The 17,321-nt window shown below is 57.0% G+C and overlaps 2 protein-coding genes across 4 annotated transcripts; one reads left to right on the forward strand and one right to left on the reverse strand.

The window, feature by feature from the left end:
- The first annotated feature begins 1,651 nt into the window (after nucleotides 1-1,651).
- On the forward strand, nucleotides 1,652-9,387 carry Hhatl (hedgehog acyltransferase like). 3 transcript variants are annotated; one of them, XM_050141420.1, is made up of 13 exons: nucleotides 1,652-1,824; nucleotides 2,634-2,749; nucleotides 3,195-3,313; nucleotides 3,795-3,862; nucleotides 4,274-4,387; nucleotides 4,484-4,678; nucleotides 4,935-5,144; nucleotides 5,294-5,462; nucleotides 5,789-5,933; nucleotides 6,042-6,077; nucleotides 8,388-8,589; nucleotides 8,888-9,029; nucleotides 9,150-9,387. In XM_050141420.1, exons 3-13 carry the CDS (start codon nucleotides 3,208-3,210, stop codon nucleotides 9,275-9,277), a joined length of 1,515 nt encoding a protein of 504 aa, XP_049997377.1. In that variant the 5' UTR covers nucleotides 1,652-1,824; nucleotides 2,634-2,749; nucleotides 3,195-3,207; the 3' UTR covers nucleotides 9,278-9,387. The 3 variants fall into 3 exon arrangements, with proteins under 3 accessions (XP_049997377.1, XP_049997376.1, XP_049997375.1); XM_050141419.1 differs by having other exon boundaries at nucleotides 2,634-2,745; XM_050141418.1 differs by lacking the exon at nucleotides 2,634-2,749.
- Nucleotides 9,388-9,578: 191 nt separating this feature from the next.
- On the reverse strand, nucleotides 9,579-14,975 carry Klhl40 (kelch like family member 40). The gene is made up of 6 exons (XM_050141417.1): nucleotides 13,803-14,975; nucleotides 12,634-12,794; nucleotides 12,217-12,324; nucleotides 11,939-12,124; nucleotides 10,618-10,764; nucleotides 9,579-9,980 (listed from the first exon to the last, which is right to left on the reverse strand). Exons 1-6 carry the CDS (start codon nucleotides 14,952-14,954, stop codon nucleotides 9,869-9,871), a joined length of 1,866 nt encoding a protein of 621 aa, XP_049997374.1. The 5' UTR covers nucleotides 14,955-14,975; the 3' UTR covers nucleotides 9,579-9,868.
- Nucleotides 14,976-17,321: the final 2,346 nt, after the last annotated feature.

The raw sequence follows: 17,321 nt of genomic DNA on the forward strand, positions 1-17,321 counted from the left end.
ACCTGTCTGGTGTAGATCGCCTTAGTTCTCACCATGATGCAGTCTCTTCCAGAAGTTTCTGGACAGACCCTAACCACTGTCCACCATATTCCTCAGTTTTCTCTTCTACCTGCTGGACATGGCCTTTGTGGATTGTGGAGACATTAAAAAGAATTTCTCTGCATTCGTCCTGGCTGTTATTATTTACTGTCCCTGATAACCACCGATTGTGCCTCAACACGGTGCCCTAGTGTCAGCCACGCCTGCCCAGATGTCAGAGCTGTGACTCTCTCATCCCAAGCATCAGGACTGAACCACAGCCCCAGGCAGCCCCTTGCCCAGCACACTGTTCAGGGTCAAAGACCAGCGTCTTGGCTACTGAGTGGGCTCAGGAGAGGGTGTGTGGAGCCTCCCCAGCCATGTCCTCTGTGCCCATGTGTCTGCATTCCTGGGAGGAAGCTCGTGACCTAACTTCCCAGGGTTTGTCCAGGACCCTGCTGGGTGGAGACACTTCTCCCTCCCTGTCCATCCTCAGCTGAGCTTAGGATGGGAGACCGACAGTCCTGTAACAATAGTCACAATGCTCCCAGGACCTTTCCTCAAGCCCCGGTGCCCAAGAGCTGACCTGCATAGACAGGACCCACACACCCAGCTCCTCCAAGACTCAAGATTGAACTTCTCCAGGGGCCCCTGCCCAGCAGATACTTCAGCTGCTTGGGGATGTTACATTAGGGTTTCTCACTATCATTAAGAGGACTATCCATTCCAGATAACCCTGATGGCACCCATCCACCCAGACAACTCCATGTGAGCACAAGGCTGGGATACTGGAGCCTCTCAGCACTGCAACGCAATTAATAAAACCCCAGAGACAGATATCGGGGTTCAACTTGAAGGTCAGAAAAACAAAACAACCAGCCACTGGCTCTTACCTCTACCTCAGTCCGAAAAGGCAATCTGCCTCCATTAATCCTCAGAATGAGACTGAGCTGAGACCTGTCTCCTCCCATCTTATATTCCTCTCTAGGGCTGGGATTTAAAGGCATGCACCATTACTGCCCGGTTTCTATGGCAACTAGTGTGGCTACTGGGATTAAAGGTGTGTGTCACCACTGCCTGGTCTGTAAGGCTAACCAGTGGGGCTGTTTTACTCTCTGATATTCAGACAAGCTTTATTATTAAAACACAAATGAAATCACTACACAGAGCCATGGTCCTTGCCAGTCCCAATTCTACCGGAAACACCAGCCGTCCCTTTAGCACCAATGCCTATCTAGCCCAGGCTCTTGCCAGAATAAAGACTCACAGTGGGGACTTCCCTGAACACCCTTGAGAGTTCACAGGTAAAGGTGGCATCTGGAGTTCACAGTGTGCAGATTCCAGGGACTGCAGTGGGGGGGGGGGGCTGCCTGGAGAACTTCCTGGAAGAAGAGGTCCTGGCACAGACCACAAAGGGGTACACAGGCTTTCCTGGCCTGAGAGGGGGTTCAGGTGAGGCTTAGGGGCCCCCATCTGAACCTGCACCTCCAGAAACCCCTTCCCTCTCCCGTCACACCTCCATCCTCCCTGCCACTCCCTGCGGCTCCCCGTGGCCAACAGTACTGCAGCACTCGGCTCTGCTCCGCAGACGGTCTGCTCCACTCCAGGAAGGCCACCTCCTCCTCCCCCCTCCTCCCCTTGCTGTCACCACTCACCGCTCTAGCCTCCAGGGGGTGGGGACCCCAGAGCTGGACACACCCCACCGTGGCCCCACAGCTCAGCCAGCCGGACAGACTCACGGTCGGACGCAGGACCCCGGAGCCCTGAGGTGGGCAGTGTGCCAGGGTCCCTCGCAGCTTCTTCAAGGTCAGTGCAAGCTGGGTATGCAGCTCTTCCAGGGCCCTTGAGGCCTGTGGGTCCTACCTCAGAGCTCTTCTCCTGGACTGAGAGCCCCAAGGTGGGTTTCACTTCAGGTGCACCTGAGCCAAGCAGTGCTGGGCAAAGGGCACCCTGGGTCCACAGTCTGCACAGGTCCAGGGGTCCCAGGAGGGGCCCCAGGCTGGGGGCCAGCCGCCTGCTGAGGCCTCACTGGGGACACTCCCCACCGGCCATGGGGAGCTAAAATTGGAAAGCAGAGAGTGGGAGGCAGCTGACACAGCTATTTTGTGCTCTCTTCATCCCTCTCGGGTTTCACTCTCCTGCTCCACTAACCTGATCCCATGCTTCCCTCCCCCACCCTGCAGAGGCTGGCCAGGAGGGTCAGGGCCAGCTGTGGTCTGGTCTGAGCTGGGACTCTGGAGGGGTTCGCCAAGAGCACCTGCCCTTTAGAGAAGCTCACTGGGTGCCTTCACTGGGTCCCTGCCCCTTTCTGGCCCACACCCTCTGCTGTATAAGAAGTTGTGAACTCTCGGAGCCCTGGCTACAGGGCTGAGGAAGACCATGGGCAGGAGGGTGGGAGACGAAGTGACCCTAGCCATCTCCAAAAGGTCACCAACACCATGTTCCTCTTTCACTCAGTTCCAAGTCTGAACCTGTGCAGTCCTTGGGAAGACTGCAGGCTGAAGGGGGTGGGAGGGGCTTCGGTAGTGGCCTGGGTCCCAGGGATTGGCCAGCAGGGTAACAGGAGTGACTAGACTCATCCTGGGCTTGATACCGGTCAGTACCTTGGACAGCAGCCAGCACACTCCCAGTTCCTGCTTGGCTCTACTTGGCCCAGCTGCGGCCCAGCAGGATAGCAGAGCCTCCAGCCAGCAGCCAGCAAGGCTACACGACAGTGGGTGAACACAGGCAGGTATCCGGAATAAGATAAAATACTGGTCAGGGACTTACTTGGTGGAGGAACATGGTCAGGCAGAGCCACAGGATCTGGGAAGAAAGGGGCTTTGCTGGGGTGAAGGCGGCCTCACTAAGATATGGGGATACTGACTGATGGGCTAGAGGCTGGGTCTGCCCCATGGGGTTGAGGAGGAGCAGTTTTGGGAGAAGTTCGTCAGGGAGATGTGAAGGAGAGGAAGGTGGCTGTGTGACTCTGGACTTCGGAGAGTTTTCTAAGGAAGCCGAATCGGCAGCTGCAGAGGAAGGAAGGAGGTACCTGGGTGGGAGGAGAGACTGACAGAAAGTGCCCCCAAGGTAGGAGCGGAGCAGAGTCTCCCCAGGACTCCACCACCCCAGGGAGAGCTCATGAGGTGGGGGTAAGCAAAGCTGGGAACTGGGGGGCCTCACCCATGCTTCTACAGCCCTGTCCAGGCCATGGGCATCAAGACAGCACTGCCCGCAGCGGAGCTCGGTCTCTACTCCCTGGTGCTGAGCGGGTCCCTGGCTTACGCTGGCCGAGGTCTCCTGGAGGCATCACAAGGTAATAATTGGGTCCTGGGACAGGGGCCTAGAAGGCCTCAGAGTTCTGATCAACAGGGCCAGAAACTTGGAGGCTGCAGACCCCAAGTATTCTCTAGGCCATGGGTTAGGCATAGTCCTTGAAAACTATTTTAAACACACACATGCATGCACACGCATGCACAAGTACACATGCATGCACACACACACACGTGCGCACACACAGACATAGACACACACACGCGCACACTTTCAGAGGCCAGGGGAGAAGAGAGGATAGAGAGGTTGCCTGACCTAGAACCAGAAATGCAAAACACCAAGTCCTGGATCCAGAAAGTTGTAGATGCCAAAGAAAACTCCCATCCCTCTCTGCTGCAGCTCTGAGGCTCTGTCCTCTCTCCTCTGGCTGCAGCTCTGAGGCTCTGTCCTCTCTCCTCCGGGTGGGATGGTCCAGGGCAGGGTCTATGAGAGCCCGCTGCTCAGAGGCCACGCTCTGTTCTCAGATGGGGCCCACAGGAAGGCCTTCCGGGAGTCTGTGCGACCTGGCTGGGAGTACCTGGGCCGGAAGATGGTAGGTCTCCCGTACCTCTCCGGTCCCTGGCCCCGGACCCATCTCACCCCACATCCTTCCCCACTCTACTCTTGCAGCTGTTTTCTTGCCTTAGGTCAAGGGGGGCTCTGCCTTAACTTCAGGACCTTCAGGCTCCTTTAGGACATGGGTCCCTAGGACAGAATGTGTTGAAGCCCTCTGGTGTTGCCTTCCAGAACTAGGCAACAGGGGCAGCGTATCAGCAATCTGCTGCATGCAGCAGGGCAAAGGTTTGAGAGGCAAGCCCCTCCTTAGGGCCCCTCATCCATTCCTTTCTCCTGTGTCCCAGGCTCCTCCCTCAGGGTGAGCTAGGACACCTGCGACCTCGGCTGTCTGTCCCATCCTCTCCTCTGCCCTCAGCGTGCCTCACTTGCCCCTGCTCTGGTTGTCCAGGACGTGGCTGACTTCGAGTGGGTGATGTGGTTTACCAACTTCCGAAACATCATTGTCTTTGCGCTCTCGGGACACGTGCTGTTTGCCAAACTCTGCACGATGGTGGCCCCCGAGGTGAGTCGGGCCTGGGGCACTTGACCTCCTCCTACCTGCCCTTCTCAGCCCCCCAGAGGCTGTGGGAGGTTAACCGAGGCCTCCTTGTGCCCACAGCTCCGCTCCTGGATGTATGCTGTCTATGGAGTCCTGGCTGTGCTGGGCACAATGGGCCCATGGTACCTGCTGCTACTGTTTGGCCACTGTGTTGGCCTCTATGTGGCCTCACTCTTGGGCCAGCCCTGGTTGTGTCTTGCCCTTGGTCTGGCCAGCCTGGCCTCCTTCAAGATGGACCCCCTGATCTCTTGGCAGGTACATAGGATAGAGGGGATAGGGATGAGGACTCAGGGGCCTTGCTGGAGCATTTCCTCAATTTTTTCCACCTGTTCTCAAGTCTTTGAGTGAGGTGGCCACTTGTATTTTGTCCCTTGCTCTGTTTTGTTACCGAGCTAAAATCAGTGTTGCCTAGCAGGGTCGGGCCCAGCTCCCATGGGAAGCCAGAAAGGGGCTCTCCCCAGAAGCATGGGCCCGTTAGTGAGCCAGAGGCGTGCTGTCTGTCTCCTTCCAGAGTGGGTTTGTAACAGGCACCTTTGATCTTCAAGACGTGCTCTTTCACGGGGGCAGTGGCTTCACGGTGCTCCGCTGCACCAGCTTTGCACTGGAAAGCTGTGCCCACCCTGACCGCCGCTACTCCCTAGCTGACCTGCTGAAGTACAATTTCTACCTGCCCTTCTTCTTCTTCGGGCCCATCATGACCTTTGACCGTTTCCATGTTCAGGTGAGGGGAACCCCATGGAATCACAGAGCACCCATGGTTAGGTCTCCTCCTGACAAGGGTTCCTGTCTCAGACATAACTCCCCAAGCATGAGTACCTCATCCTTGGGCCATTTGTGACTCCCCTCTCAAACAGGGCTCTACCCTTCCAGGTGAGCCAGGAGCCTGTGAGGCCGGAAGGGGAGCTATGGCGAATCCAGGCCCAGGCAGGATTCAGCGCGGCGGCCATCGTGGCTGTGGACATCTTCTTCCACTTCTTCTACATCCTCACCATACCCAGCGACCTCAAGTTTGCCAGCCGCCTTCCAGACAGTGCTCTCGGTGGGTCCCCCCAATGGGACGGAGGCAGGGCCACCACCAGGAAAGCCCCCATCCGTGTGGCACCCAAGGCTTTGAGATGGGCACAGCTCATTTTTCTCATCACATAAAGCCCTTCGTCTCCCCAACTGCAGATGCCACCTGAGGGGTGTGGCTGATTTTCACGGGTCAGTGGGGCCTGGCACACACCTCTAGAGAGGTGCAAGGTCTCCATGGGGATCGGGGCGGGACAGAAGCAAGACTCTTTGTTCACGGGGGAGGGGGGTGAGATTCAGGATATGGAGTGGTCAGTGCACTAACCTCCAGAGAGTCATATCACCTGTCCCCAGCTGGCCTGGCCTACTCCAACCTGGTGTACGACTGGGTGAAGGCAGCTGTCCTCTTTGGTGTGGTCAACACGGTGGCACGCCTGGACCACCTGGACCCTCCACAGCCGCCTAAGTGTATAACTGCGCTCTATGTCTTCGGAGAAACGTGAGTGAGGAGGGCAGGTCGCCACTGGCTCCCGGCTGTCCTTAGCTTTGTGCCCATGCCCAAAGGCTCTGCCTCTGGCAGGTTCACGTCCGTATGTTCTCCCCACAGGCACTTTGACCGCGGCATCAATGACTGGCTTTGCAAGTGAGTTGGAGAATGGTACCAGCCTTCCTGCGAGGTGGCCAAATGCACTGGGGCCACGGATTGTTTTAGAGATTGGGCCAGAGGAAGCAGGAAACTGTAGCGTCTGCCTGGGAGACAGACATAGAGCTTGGGACTTTGTGGGAGCCCCAGAGACATAGCTGGCAGCTTGGTTGGAGGTCATGTTTAGCACAGGTATCCAGCGAGTGTGGTGGTACCCAAATTCCTGCCTGCCACCTGGGAAGACTGACGGGACATTTTCACACAAAGATGTCTACTTGATATCTTTGTGGAAACTTGGAGAGATATCTAGACCTGAGAATTTGGAGTCAAGAGAAGACTGGTGGTCCTCCATCCAGCGAGCATTATGAGATAGGCAAAGGGGTCTCCCGCACCAGGCCTCAGAAAGCCTGATTCCTAAGGAGAGTGGTAGCAAAACTGGGCCCACAGGGACTCTGGCAGGGACTGAAGAAGAGGCAGCAGAGACATGAAAAGGTGGTCAGCAGAAGAGGACACGTGGCTATGTGAGTCCCTGGAAACCAGAGAAGAGTGTGCAGGCATGAAGGTTCCCAAGCGGGCGCTGCCACAGCCAAGGAGGGCTAGAGCTGGCAGCATGAAGCCCACTTTCCCTGGAAAGGCGGGCAGGTGGAGGAGCTGCGGGGAGCGTGTGCGAGAGGTCTTGGGGCAGCCTGGATCTGCATGGGAAACCAAAAGGGCAGCTTCAGGGAGGAGTGGGCGCGACGGGGCCTTGAGCCTGATGCAGGGTGGAGAGAAGGAGGAGGAGCGGGGTAGACAGGAGGGAGAATGGGGAAGAGGATGGCCAGGTTAATCATAGACATGGAAGTAGGCAAGGGTGGGAGACACGGGGTAAGGGCCCCCTTGCAGGAGGCCAGGGTGCAGTATCCGTTTCCGAGTGGGAAGATAAAGCTGACTGGAGAGAACCCAGGAGGGACTGGAGGGAGAGCATTTAGGATCCGTGAGGTGGGAAACCTCATGATGTGGGGTGTGCAAGCATGCGTGTGTGTGTGTGCATGTGTGTGTGACTGGAGTCTCCCAAGTGGGTGAACAGGAAGAAGCAAGAGACTGTAATGATGGTGGCGTCTGTGAACCTACTAGGGAGGGTGGTAGAGATTCGAGGGTTATAAGGCCAATGGGCATGATCAGAGAAAGAGTCCCTGGTCAGAGAAGGAATTCAGAGGGGTGAGGTTTCAAGCTGGAGTGTGGTCCTGAGAATATGTGGGTAAGACAAGGTGAAGAAGCCTTGGAAATGAGGTCAAGTAGTGAAAGGCTGGTATTTATTGAGTTCCCACTGTGTGTGACAGGCACTGTGTGTGTCAGGCGCTGTGTGTGTCAGGCGCTGTGTGTGGAAGGCACTGTGTGTGACAGGCACTGTGTGTGACAGGCGCTGGGTGTGGAAGGCACTGTGTGTGACAGGCGCTGTGTGTGGAAGGCACAGCACACATCAGAGGACTGTAGGGTATGAGGTCACGCAGGAGGCAGACATGTGGCTGCAGTGTCTTCATGGCATAAAGAGCTTACTTTATTACTAGGAGGATGAATCGTGGGCTGATGTGATCTGAGCCACAGTTTAAAATAAGGTTTGTTGTACTATTTTATGTGCATGTGTGTGGGCCTGAACGTGTGTATGTGCACTGCATGCTTGCAAGTGCCTACAGAGGCCAGAAGGGAGCACTGGACAGCCCAGAGCTGAAGTTGGGCAGTTGTGAGCCACGTGATGTGGGCGTAGGGAAATGAGCCCAAGTCCTCTGTGAGAACAGTTCACCCTTGTCTGCTGAGACATCCCTCCTGCCCCCTAAGCACTGGTGACTATGGAGCTCCTGAGCAGTAGAGGAACCGGTGATTCAGGGGTGAGCAGAGGTCAAGACCCCACAGAGCTGATAGAGTCTGCAGTTTGGATGTTGGGGATGGGGGACTCCAGAATCTTGACTATAACCTAGCCTTGAGCAACGGTCAGGTGACAGGCCTTCCACCAAGATGGGCTGGAAGCAGCCTCTGGAGTGACACACCTAGGGACAGATGAACGTCTGGGAAAGGAGACTGAGGCAAAGACACAGGCTTGGGTCATCCACAGACTGTTTAGAAAAGCTAGGGTCTGAAGGAGACAGAACTCAGGACTAGACAATTCAAGCTGCAGCTCTGAAAGTCCGAGTCCGCCCTTCCACAGTTTGGAGCTGGGCAGAAGTGCAGGCATGTGACTCTCAGAGTTTGGCACACCACACACCATCCCTCTGTGCAGAACGAACGTGTCTGTCCCCACATTCCTGCGGTCCCCTCCTCCTGTCTTTTCTGCAGGTACGTGTATGACCACATTGGCGGCGACCATTCGGCCGTGATCCCGGAGCTGGCTGCCTCCGTGGCCACGTTCGTCGTCACCACTCTGTGGCTTGGGCCTTGTGACATTGTCTACCTGTGGTCTGTCCTTAACTGCTTCGGCCTCAATTTTGAGCTCTGGGTGCAGAAGCTGGCAGAGTGCGGGCCGCTGGCACAAATCGAGGTAGGTGGGAAGATCCAGGGCTGGGATTGGCTGGAATCAGTTAGGTCACAGGAGGTGGTGGCACTGCTGCTTTCTGGGGTCACCAGGCACACTTGGTCCCTGGCCCAGGAGGGTCTCCCTACACCTCTCCTGTCTGCCAGGGTAGAGCTTCACCCGGTGCAAACCCGGGTCTCCCTAGCTTCTGAGGGGCAAGGCCTGGCTGATTATTCAGCTGCTCTTCTTCCTCTGGGCTGGAGTGACGCGGACTGACCGTGTCCCTTTCTCCTGGCCCTCTTGTCGACACATTCTTGGACGGCAGGCCCGGCTATCGGAGCAGATGTCTCGGAGGGTCCGGGCCCTCTGCGGGGCTGTAAACTTCTGGGCTATCATCATGTACAACCTTGTGAGTCTCAACAGCCTTGAGTTCACAGAGCTGGTTGCCCGACGCCTGCTACTCACAGGTAAGGGGCTGGGGTGGGGGTGGGGGTGCGGATATAAGATGTGCCAACCTCACATGAGGACAGGGACCTCCGAGCTACCCAAGCACACGCGGCAGCCTAGCATGGCTCCTCCTCCAACAGGCTTCCCCCAGACCACGCTGGCCATCTTATTTGTCACCTACTGTGGTGTCCAGCTGGTGAAGGAGCGTGAGCGGACCCTGGCGCTGGAGGAAGAGGAGCAGAGGAAGGACAAAGAGAAGCTGGAGTAGGTGCTGGGGACAGACGCTGGGTTCCGCTCAGCTGCTTCTGGGCCCCAGGCCCAGACCATGAGGCCTGACTGATAGAATAAAAGACTTTTCTACCATAGTGTTCTACTGGCTTCTTGTCCACTCTGGGCAGGGAGTTGATGGTTCCAGGCTTTGGGGGAATGTCCTGTGAGAGCAGGGACAGCCACATCGACAGCCCAGCATTGGTATAGTCCAGCCCTGTGGACACTGACTCTGTGGTAGCTGAGTGCACTCGTGGCTTACATGCTCAGCAGACGGTTCATTGATTGTCCCCGAGCTTCCTAGTGGAGGTCTGTGTTAGCACCAGGAGGTGCCACTGACCGAGATGCTCCCACCTGACGGGCACGGAGATGAAACGGGCACACACAGCCAACCCGGACAGACCCAGAACACAGCCTGGGATGCCTGCCTGGCTTTGCAGTCCTTGAGGAGACAAACAGGGAGAATCCCTTTCTTGACCGGAGTAGCCTGTCTGGCTCATACCGCCCTCTCCCAGGTCCTTTCTGGATCCCGCAAGGCGTTTGTTGTGAGGCCAAAGGACAGGAAGGAGGCTCAGTTAGGGCCCTGCCCTGGTCACATCTTGGTCAGGCGAAGCACATTGAGGCGTACAGGGAGGAAGGTGGCACCGGCTGCGTAGGCGATCTCTCGCAGGACCCCCTCCCACTTCTTCTCATCCTCGTTGAACCTGAGGGGAAGGGAAAGCAGGTACCAGGATGGGAGTTTTATCAAACGGAGGATGGGCAGGGACCCTGCAAGGCTGGGTGGCTGGTGCCCCAGGCCCACCCCCAAGGATGTCTGTTTCTAAAGAATTGTCCTGCGCTAAAGTGGGATCCCACAATGGACACTCTAAGAAGACGCCCTGCAGTGTAGAGCAGCCCCCTCCCGGGAAAAGCCCCCTCCAGGGCCCCCACACTCCTCAAAGTTCACTACCCTTGGGGAAGACTTCCAGTCCCCAAAGTCAAGTCTCTTCTCCTGAGACTTCTGTACACTGAAGAAGTTCCTGAGATGACTGCCCTTCTTCCCCCACCAGGAGAGGGTGTGAGGGGAAATACAGCTCTCAGAACCTAGGTCTAGCCACCCCACCACCACCACTCCTAGCCTCACTGCCCCTCTAGACAGGGGACCCAGGAAATGGGGAGAGCAGACTCAGGGCTGTGCCTGCCGCTTGGGTGTGACTCCTGTCTGTGACCCACTGGGGCTCCACAGGGGGGCCGGCCATGGCTTGCGAGAAGCCAGGGTAGAGCAGCTATGTTTGCTGTCCTTGCATTGGGACACTCAGCATCCCTTCCCCCCCACCCCCAGCATCTCAAGGTCGGACTCACCTCCATATGTCATTGAGCTCCGTGGGGACCAGCTCTCCAGACTCGGTCTCCAGAGTGGCAAAGCCACCCAGGGCATAGAGAGTGCCAGCTAAGCTGACCAGGCTGAGGGAGCTACGCTCCTGAGGGAAGGCCTCGAAGGAGGACCACCTAGGGACAGGAGAGCCGTGAGCAATCCAGGCTTCTGCGAGCCCAGCCCCCCTTCCCACCATCACAGCACCCGTCGCCCCTGGGACTCCGGATTCTAGATTGCCTTCTCTGGGTGATGTCCTGTTCACTGAGCTCCAATTGCCCACAATGCTCAGTCGCCTCAGCTGTGCTCCCAACACTCTGACCCCTACGTCCCTCTTCCTCCCTTCCCCACCACTTTGCCATCAACCCAGTGAATGGACAGCCCCTGCTCTATACGTCCCTCGACCTGGTAACTCAGTCCCCAATGTTGTGGGCTCAGGCTGTGGCTGCCACTGATGGCCCTGTTCCTTTGAATGCCCTCCATCCTGGTGCTCCTCCTGGTGTCTGCTCCCTGCCTTTTTGTTACGGGAGGCTTCTTGCCCAGATACCCTAATTCTACATCTCCTGAATGGACTTCCAATTTGCTGCCTAACTCCCAGGGTTCCCCCCAACAACTGGTCCTTTAGACTTCCTCAAAAAAATCCATTTCACCCTCCTTCCCACCCAACACCCTACCCACCACTCTAACCTCAAAGGATGCCGGTTGGAAATGCAGCTCCTCTTCCCCATCCGCTTCCTTAGAAACCATGCTCCACTTTCTCTCCTTGGCCCTTTCCTAATACATCTAGGAATCTGTCACCCCTTGTCTCAGCCGCAACCAGACCCTTCTGTCTCTGAGAAATCCCCTAATCTGCTGTCCTGTGAGAGCCAGTGAGACAGGGAGCTTAAACTCACAGGAGACATTTCACTGGACTTAACCCCTCACCTCTCCCACTCCAGAACCTTCCCACATCCCTTTGCCCACCAACCTCCATTCTCCTGAGCATGGCCTTTCTTCTAGGGGCCCCATCTTTTGGTGTTGGGTACCCACAAACCACTATCTTTGCTGGATGGGGCCAGACAGCTTCTCTTTCCTGATCTCCTGACTCAATGCTGTAATCTCAGAGCCAGGCCATTTCCTGGTTGCAGTTCCCAAACGAGGAACCTGTCACCCCCAGACCCTGCAGACTCTTCTGCAGCGAAGCCTCAGAGGAGAGGGACCTACTTCAATACCAATGTCCAAGTCAACATGAAGATCTGACCTGGGTCTATGACCCTCAGTAGGGCAGACAGGGCTGATGCAGAGAAGAGAGGGGTGGGGAACAGGACCTACTTGTTATCTGCAATGCTGTACACCTCCGCGGAGCTGGTAAGCCCTGTGTCTGTCACCCCTGCAGCCACAAAGATGCGGCCATCATGAACGGTGGCCCCGAAGAGCGAACGGGCTGTCTGCATGGGTGCCAGCTCCTTCCACTCAAACTTCTTGGGGTCGTAGACACACATCGTGTTTAGACATTTCCTGTGGGTGGACAGAGTGAGTGGAGAGGAGGCTGGGACAATTGCCTGGCCCCCCAGCCACACAGAGGCTCCTCCCACCAGCCTGAACCTCACCTGTCCTTGCCTTTGCCGCCAATGACGTAGACGAGGTCCATGTGGGAAAGCACTGTGTGGCCGTACACTGCATAGGGCAGTGGGTCCGATTCACCCCATTTGAATGACCTGGAGGGGACGGGAGGGACAGGAGCATGGCTCAAGCGGACATCAAGTCTGGTTCTCGGCGTCCACACCCACAACACAGCACACAACAAAGTGCACTCAGATCCTTCCCGGGCCCCCTCTCCTGACGTCTTGGGCCTTTGTACCAGCCGACCTGTCCCTTTGCTTCAGGGTTTACTTTTCATGTCTCCACCCAATGCTTGCACATCTGTGCAGGCCTCCTGGTTGTCCCAAGTGGTCCTAGCCCCTCCCTCCCCAGGGCCCTGTCCCAGACCACCCTGTCCCCAAGGCAGCCCCGCCCCGCCCACTTACAGCCGGTCGTAGCACAGGACCGAGTCCAGGCTGTCCTCGCTGTCCTTGAGCTCCCGGCCGCCGACCACATAGATGGCGTTGAGGGCCTCTCCCAGGCCGAAGAGGCAGCGTGGTGAGGGGAGTGGTGGCATCCCCAGCCACTCAGAGTCCAAGTGGTCAAACTGTGGGCAGGCAGTGTCCTTGGGTCAGCCACCAACAACTTCCTATATAACCTCCTGGCCTGGCCCAGCCAAATCCCACAGAGAGGAGTTCTTCCCTCTAAGAGAACTTGACTCAAAGAACTTGACTCTTGGGTGACCCTCTATGCAAGCTTCCATCCCACCTTCTGCACCCGCCTAACCCACGGTTACAGGCACGAGGGCCGCGGATTATATGGATGGACACTTGATATTATTTAACCTCTGTTCAGCGTTTTCAAGCATGGAAGAGTGTCCCACACCCAGAGGCCCAGAGAGAAGAAACTTCGCACCATAGTCAGCCTGGGGGAGCTGCCCCCCACCTACGCCAGCTGTGAGGTCTGTGGACTTAACCTTGGCACCCAGCTGCCCGGCGACTCCTCACTTCCTGTACCAGCTGGTCTGGTTCTGCTGTCACATGCTCACCAACCAGCCCGGGTCGCCATCAGTGTTAACCCCTCCCTCTTCCCATCTCCAGATTTCACCCAACTGACAAGGCTCAAGACCATAGGATTTGTCTCCTAGACTGTCGATTCTCCAAGGTACCACAGTCATTCGACCAACCTGGACCAGGGTTTCCCCTCACCCAGTTCCTCCTGAGCCTCATTCCCTCCCATCCCCAAGCCCCAATCGTGAAAGGAGAAGGCAAGGTGCTCCCGGTGTGATAATCTGTTTTTCCCACCTGTCCTGGCACTTCTGCCAAGGCTCAGCTCACTGTTCTCTGTCCCTGACACCCAACCCCCCCCTCATGGTCAGGGCCTCCAGTTCCCCATTGCTGGGGCCTAACGACCCCCAAACACAGCCACCAGACTTACATAGAGCTCTATGGAAACTGCTTTTAACTCTTCTCCCTTGAAGCAAGTGGCTGCTAGCCAAAGGTCCTAGACCCAACGACAGCACTCAAGTAGACACAGGCCCCTCCCATGCCCCAAGGCTGCCTCCTAGTACCCAGAACCCAGAGCCAGTCCCTAGTTCCCAAGGCTGGCCAATCACCTGGAGAAAGTAAGCACTCATAGGGTCCTCCTTGTTGTCCTCATTGTAGAAGAGGCCACCGGCCACAAAGATCTGGTTCTCCTTGGTCACCAGGCTGACGTGGTTCTTGGGGATCTGGGTGGACAGGGAGGCACAGTAGCACTCGTTGGCAGCTGGGTCGTAGGCCACGGCGCCCTCCTCACTGATCATGAAGATAAGGTCTTGCAGGAACATTCCGAAGCGCAGGGTATCGTTGAGGATCCCAGGCAGCACTCGCTCCTCATCGTCCCCAGCCTTGGCGTCTGCTGCGCCCTGGCTGGCCTCCTTGGTCTTGGCTGTTTCCTGGCCCTTCTCCTTCTTCTTCTTGCGCAGTGTAGTGAGGCGTCCCTCGTGCGCGTCCTTCACCATCTGAACCTTGCGCAGCAGCTCGGGCTGGGCTCGCACGAGTGGGTGGCGCTCCACGCGGCTCTCCAGGAAGGCGCGAGGCAGCAGGCGGCAGCGAATGCTCTCGAAGACCGTAGGCAGCGCGCGCTGGCGCTCCGCCTGTGCCTCGGCATCGCCGCTGCCGGCCCAGCGCATCACCGCCTCGAACACCGCTTCCTCCTTCTCCACATTGAGGCCGTCGCTGGAGATGATGGCGATCAGCTCGTCTGCCGAGAGCCCCAGGAAGTCGTTGTCGCGCGCCACCAGCGGGAAGCGCGAGCAGATGAAGTCGCGCGCCGCCACCGCCAGGCGCGCGCAGTCCAGTAGGAGGCCAAGGCGGAAGACAGCCAGGCAATTGGCCAAGCACAGGCGCTTCTGCAGGAACGACACGCAGATGGTGAAGATGGATGGGATCTGGAATCGGTGAGCCGCTGCGAACAGGTCCTGCACGTTTGCCTCGTCCAGCGCAATCTCCGACGTGTAGAGGTAGTGCAGCACCTGGGACACCACGTCGGGCGACACCTCCTCCAGGCGCAGCTCTCCCGCGCCGTCGGGCTCGGCCAAGAAGCGCGCGCGGAAGTAGGGGCTGCAGGCCGCCAGTACTAGGCGGTGGCACGGGAACTCGCGCTCGCCCACGCGCACCACGCAGTCCAGGAACTTGCCATGGTCCAGCATGTCCTTGAGGCCGTCCTGAAGGAGCGTCTGCTGGTACAGCCGCTGCTCCTCTGCTTGCTCCAAACCCAGCGTCATGGTGCGCTGCTCCCTGGAACGCAGCAAGCCTGTGTGGTCAAGGGCTGCTCAGCACACTTCTGCTGTCCTGTGGGGTCGCGCTCTGACTGCGCAGCTGTCTGCGCTGGGCTATATATAGAGGATGCCTGGACCCTGTAAGAGGAGCCGCTTGGCCTCCTGCACATGACGTGCAGGGGACAGCTGGGCAGAGGCCCTCTCCCTGAGCACCCTTGACTCAGCGCTAGGACTCATGGGGCGAGGGTGGGGTACGACTGGGCCTTTTCAGAACTGGAAGGTCTCTCGGCCCTAGAGATATATGGCTGCCCATAGAGGGAACCGGTCTCTCTTCAGGACTCTTCCTTCCTCCCTGCCTTCCAGGCTTGTGTGCTCACAGCCTTCCTCACAGAGCATATCTCTCGTGACCATTTCTGGTTAACCGATCGTTTGTGTTTCCTGCTTGGTGAACGTGTCCCTGACAATTACTGCTTAGAGACCTTGGCGCCTGCTTTCAAAATGGGAAGGGGTTTCCTGTCTGCTCCCAGCGCAGAGACCTTCCCTTTCTGTAGAGAAACCCCTTAAGCCAACCGGAGTAGGTGTTTCTCTATTGAGCCTCGGTTTCCTCCCCTCCCGCTCAATTTGAAGAGGTGCTAGAATCCAAGGGCCTCTGCTCAGCTTTGTTGAGGGCAAGAGACCTTGGGGCAGGATGCTCCAGGGAGGACTCGAGGTGTCAGGTCTGTTAGAAAATTAGATTCCTAGGATTCTACTATTCTGGGTGTTCAGACCTTCAAATTCTTAATATTCCAGGTAATGCCATTTGGAATCATAGAGTACGTTAGCGGCATTCCCCAGGATCTGTTCAGTGCTCAGGGACAGTGCTTGTCTGTGCCCATTGTCCTTGGTTCACCTTAGGCTCCCAGTGTTCCTGCCTGACCTTGGGCCCCTGCAGCCTCGCTGTGATTTCAGGGGTTGGGTTGAGACTGAGCATAGGACATCTAGAAGCCCACCTTGCTGTGGACTCCTGCCCACCCCCTAACCGGCACGTGGGCTTCTGCCTCCAAGATTAACGCATTCCCCAAGCTCCCGAGGCTGCAGCTGTGGGTTAAATTTAGCCCTGGGACACTGGTAGGAGGTGTAACAGAGCACTCCCCCCACCATGCCTCTGAGTCACTTGTTTTTAACCTTGAGCTTGTGGGGGGAGATAGAAAAAACCTGGGGGGGGCTGAGTCACCTCCCCTTTTGTGATTCCGGAAACAGTCCTGCCTGTCCCTCAGGAATAGTGCACTGACAGTCACCCAGTTCTATGGGGCACATCCCTGGACAGGGTCCAGAGGTGGGTTGCCCACCTTCCTGCTGCTTATAGGGCAACCTTAGGGTGGGCTAGGAGGGCTTCCATCCCAGCTCTGGACAGTGGGGCATTTCTAGACAACATCACCCATAATTTGCTGGGTCTCACAGCTGAGCCAGAGCGGACACGCCCACTCTGACATCTTGGAGACTGCTCCCCGAGTGAATAAAAATGCCCGTGATCACAGCCTCACTTTCCAAAGACCTGAATAGAAAACACTGACTGAAAATGAATTTATAGCCACCAGATGACTTAATGTCATATTTTAGGTTTATGACAGATTCTACGGTGCTCACTCCCTACCAGGCTTCCCGGGAGAACATTTAATGTGACTCATTCATCCATACAAAGCCTACTGTGTACTAACATGGGTTAGCGGCGGTTGAGTCCATTGTGAACACCACCCCTCTGGAGCCTATATCTGTGCCTCATCCCGAGTGCTGCAGACGGGTGACAAGGGACTTGGAGGTGCTGGGCACGGCAGAACTAGGTGGAGCTGTTCCACCTGCCTCCAGCTGGAGATGACGACCCAAGACTGCTGGTTCCTGACCCGACCTAGCAACAAGACAGGGCGGGAGGCCCATTCCTGTCACAAACTGACTGACCCACGTGCCTCCGCAAGTCCACGCAGGGGCTGCCACTGGCTGATGAAGCAGGAGCCACACCAAGGCGGTGTCCTGGGCCTGAGACTCATTTTCCTGCTCAGAGACACAAGAGTAGCCGAGGGAATCCCCTCTGTCTTCAGGCAGTGTTTGCAGGAGTAAGCTTTAAAGACCCACAGGCCTCTGAGGATTACACGGTGCCTTGAACCTGAGTTCACAAAAGCAGACAGGGGTCAGGCTGGGGGAGGGACCAGGAGGGGCCAGGCTGGGGGAGGGGTTCAAGTAGAGTACTTGGTTTTGAACTGGGAAAAAATAATTCAAGAAAGACAAGGAGCACTAAACTTAAACAATCTGACTGCTTATGGCAATAAAGGAGGAGAGAGAGAGAGAGAGAGAGAGAGAGAGAGAGAGAGAGAGAGAGAGAGAGAGAGGGGGGGGGGG

This window comes from Alexandromys fortis, unplaced genomic scaffold (assembly GCF_014885135.2).
Source record: "Alexandromys fortis isolate MF-2015 unplaced genomic scaffold, M_Fortis_MF-2015_v1.1 scaffold_44, whole genome shotgun sequence".
In the NCBI taxonomy this organism is placed as follows: Eukaryota; Metazoa; Chordata; class Mammalia; order Rodentia; family Cricetidae; genus Alexandromys; species Alexandromys fortis.

Coding starts and splice junctions, on each gene's coding strand:
- Hhatl (XM_050141420.1), top strand. CDS start 3,208: ATGGGCATCAAGACAGCACTGCCCGCAGCGGAGCTCGGTCTCTACTCC. Junction 3,863..4,273: donor AGTACCTGGGCCGGAAGATG/GTAGGTCTCCCG, acceptor CTGGTTGTCCAG/GACGTGGCTGACTTCGAGTG. Junction 4,388..4,483: donor GCACGATGGTGGCCCCCGAG/GTGAGTCGGGCC, acceptor TTGTGCCCACAG/CTCCGCTCCTGGATGTATGC.
- Klhl40 (XM_050141417.1), bottom strand. CDS start 14,954: ATGACGCTGGGTTTGGAGCAAGCAGAGGAGCAGCGGCTGTACCAGCAG. Junction 12,795..13,802: donor TGAGTGCTTACTTTCTCCAG/GTGATTGGCCAG, acceptor GCCTGCCCACAG/TTTGACCACTTGGACTCTGA. Junction 10,765..11,938: donor TACAGCATTGCAGATAACAA/GTAGGTCCTGTT, acceptor TCCTGTCCCTAG/GTGGTCCTCCTTCGAGGCCT.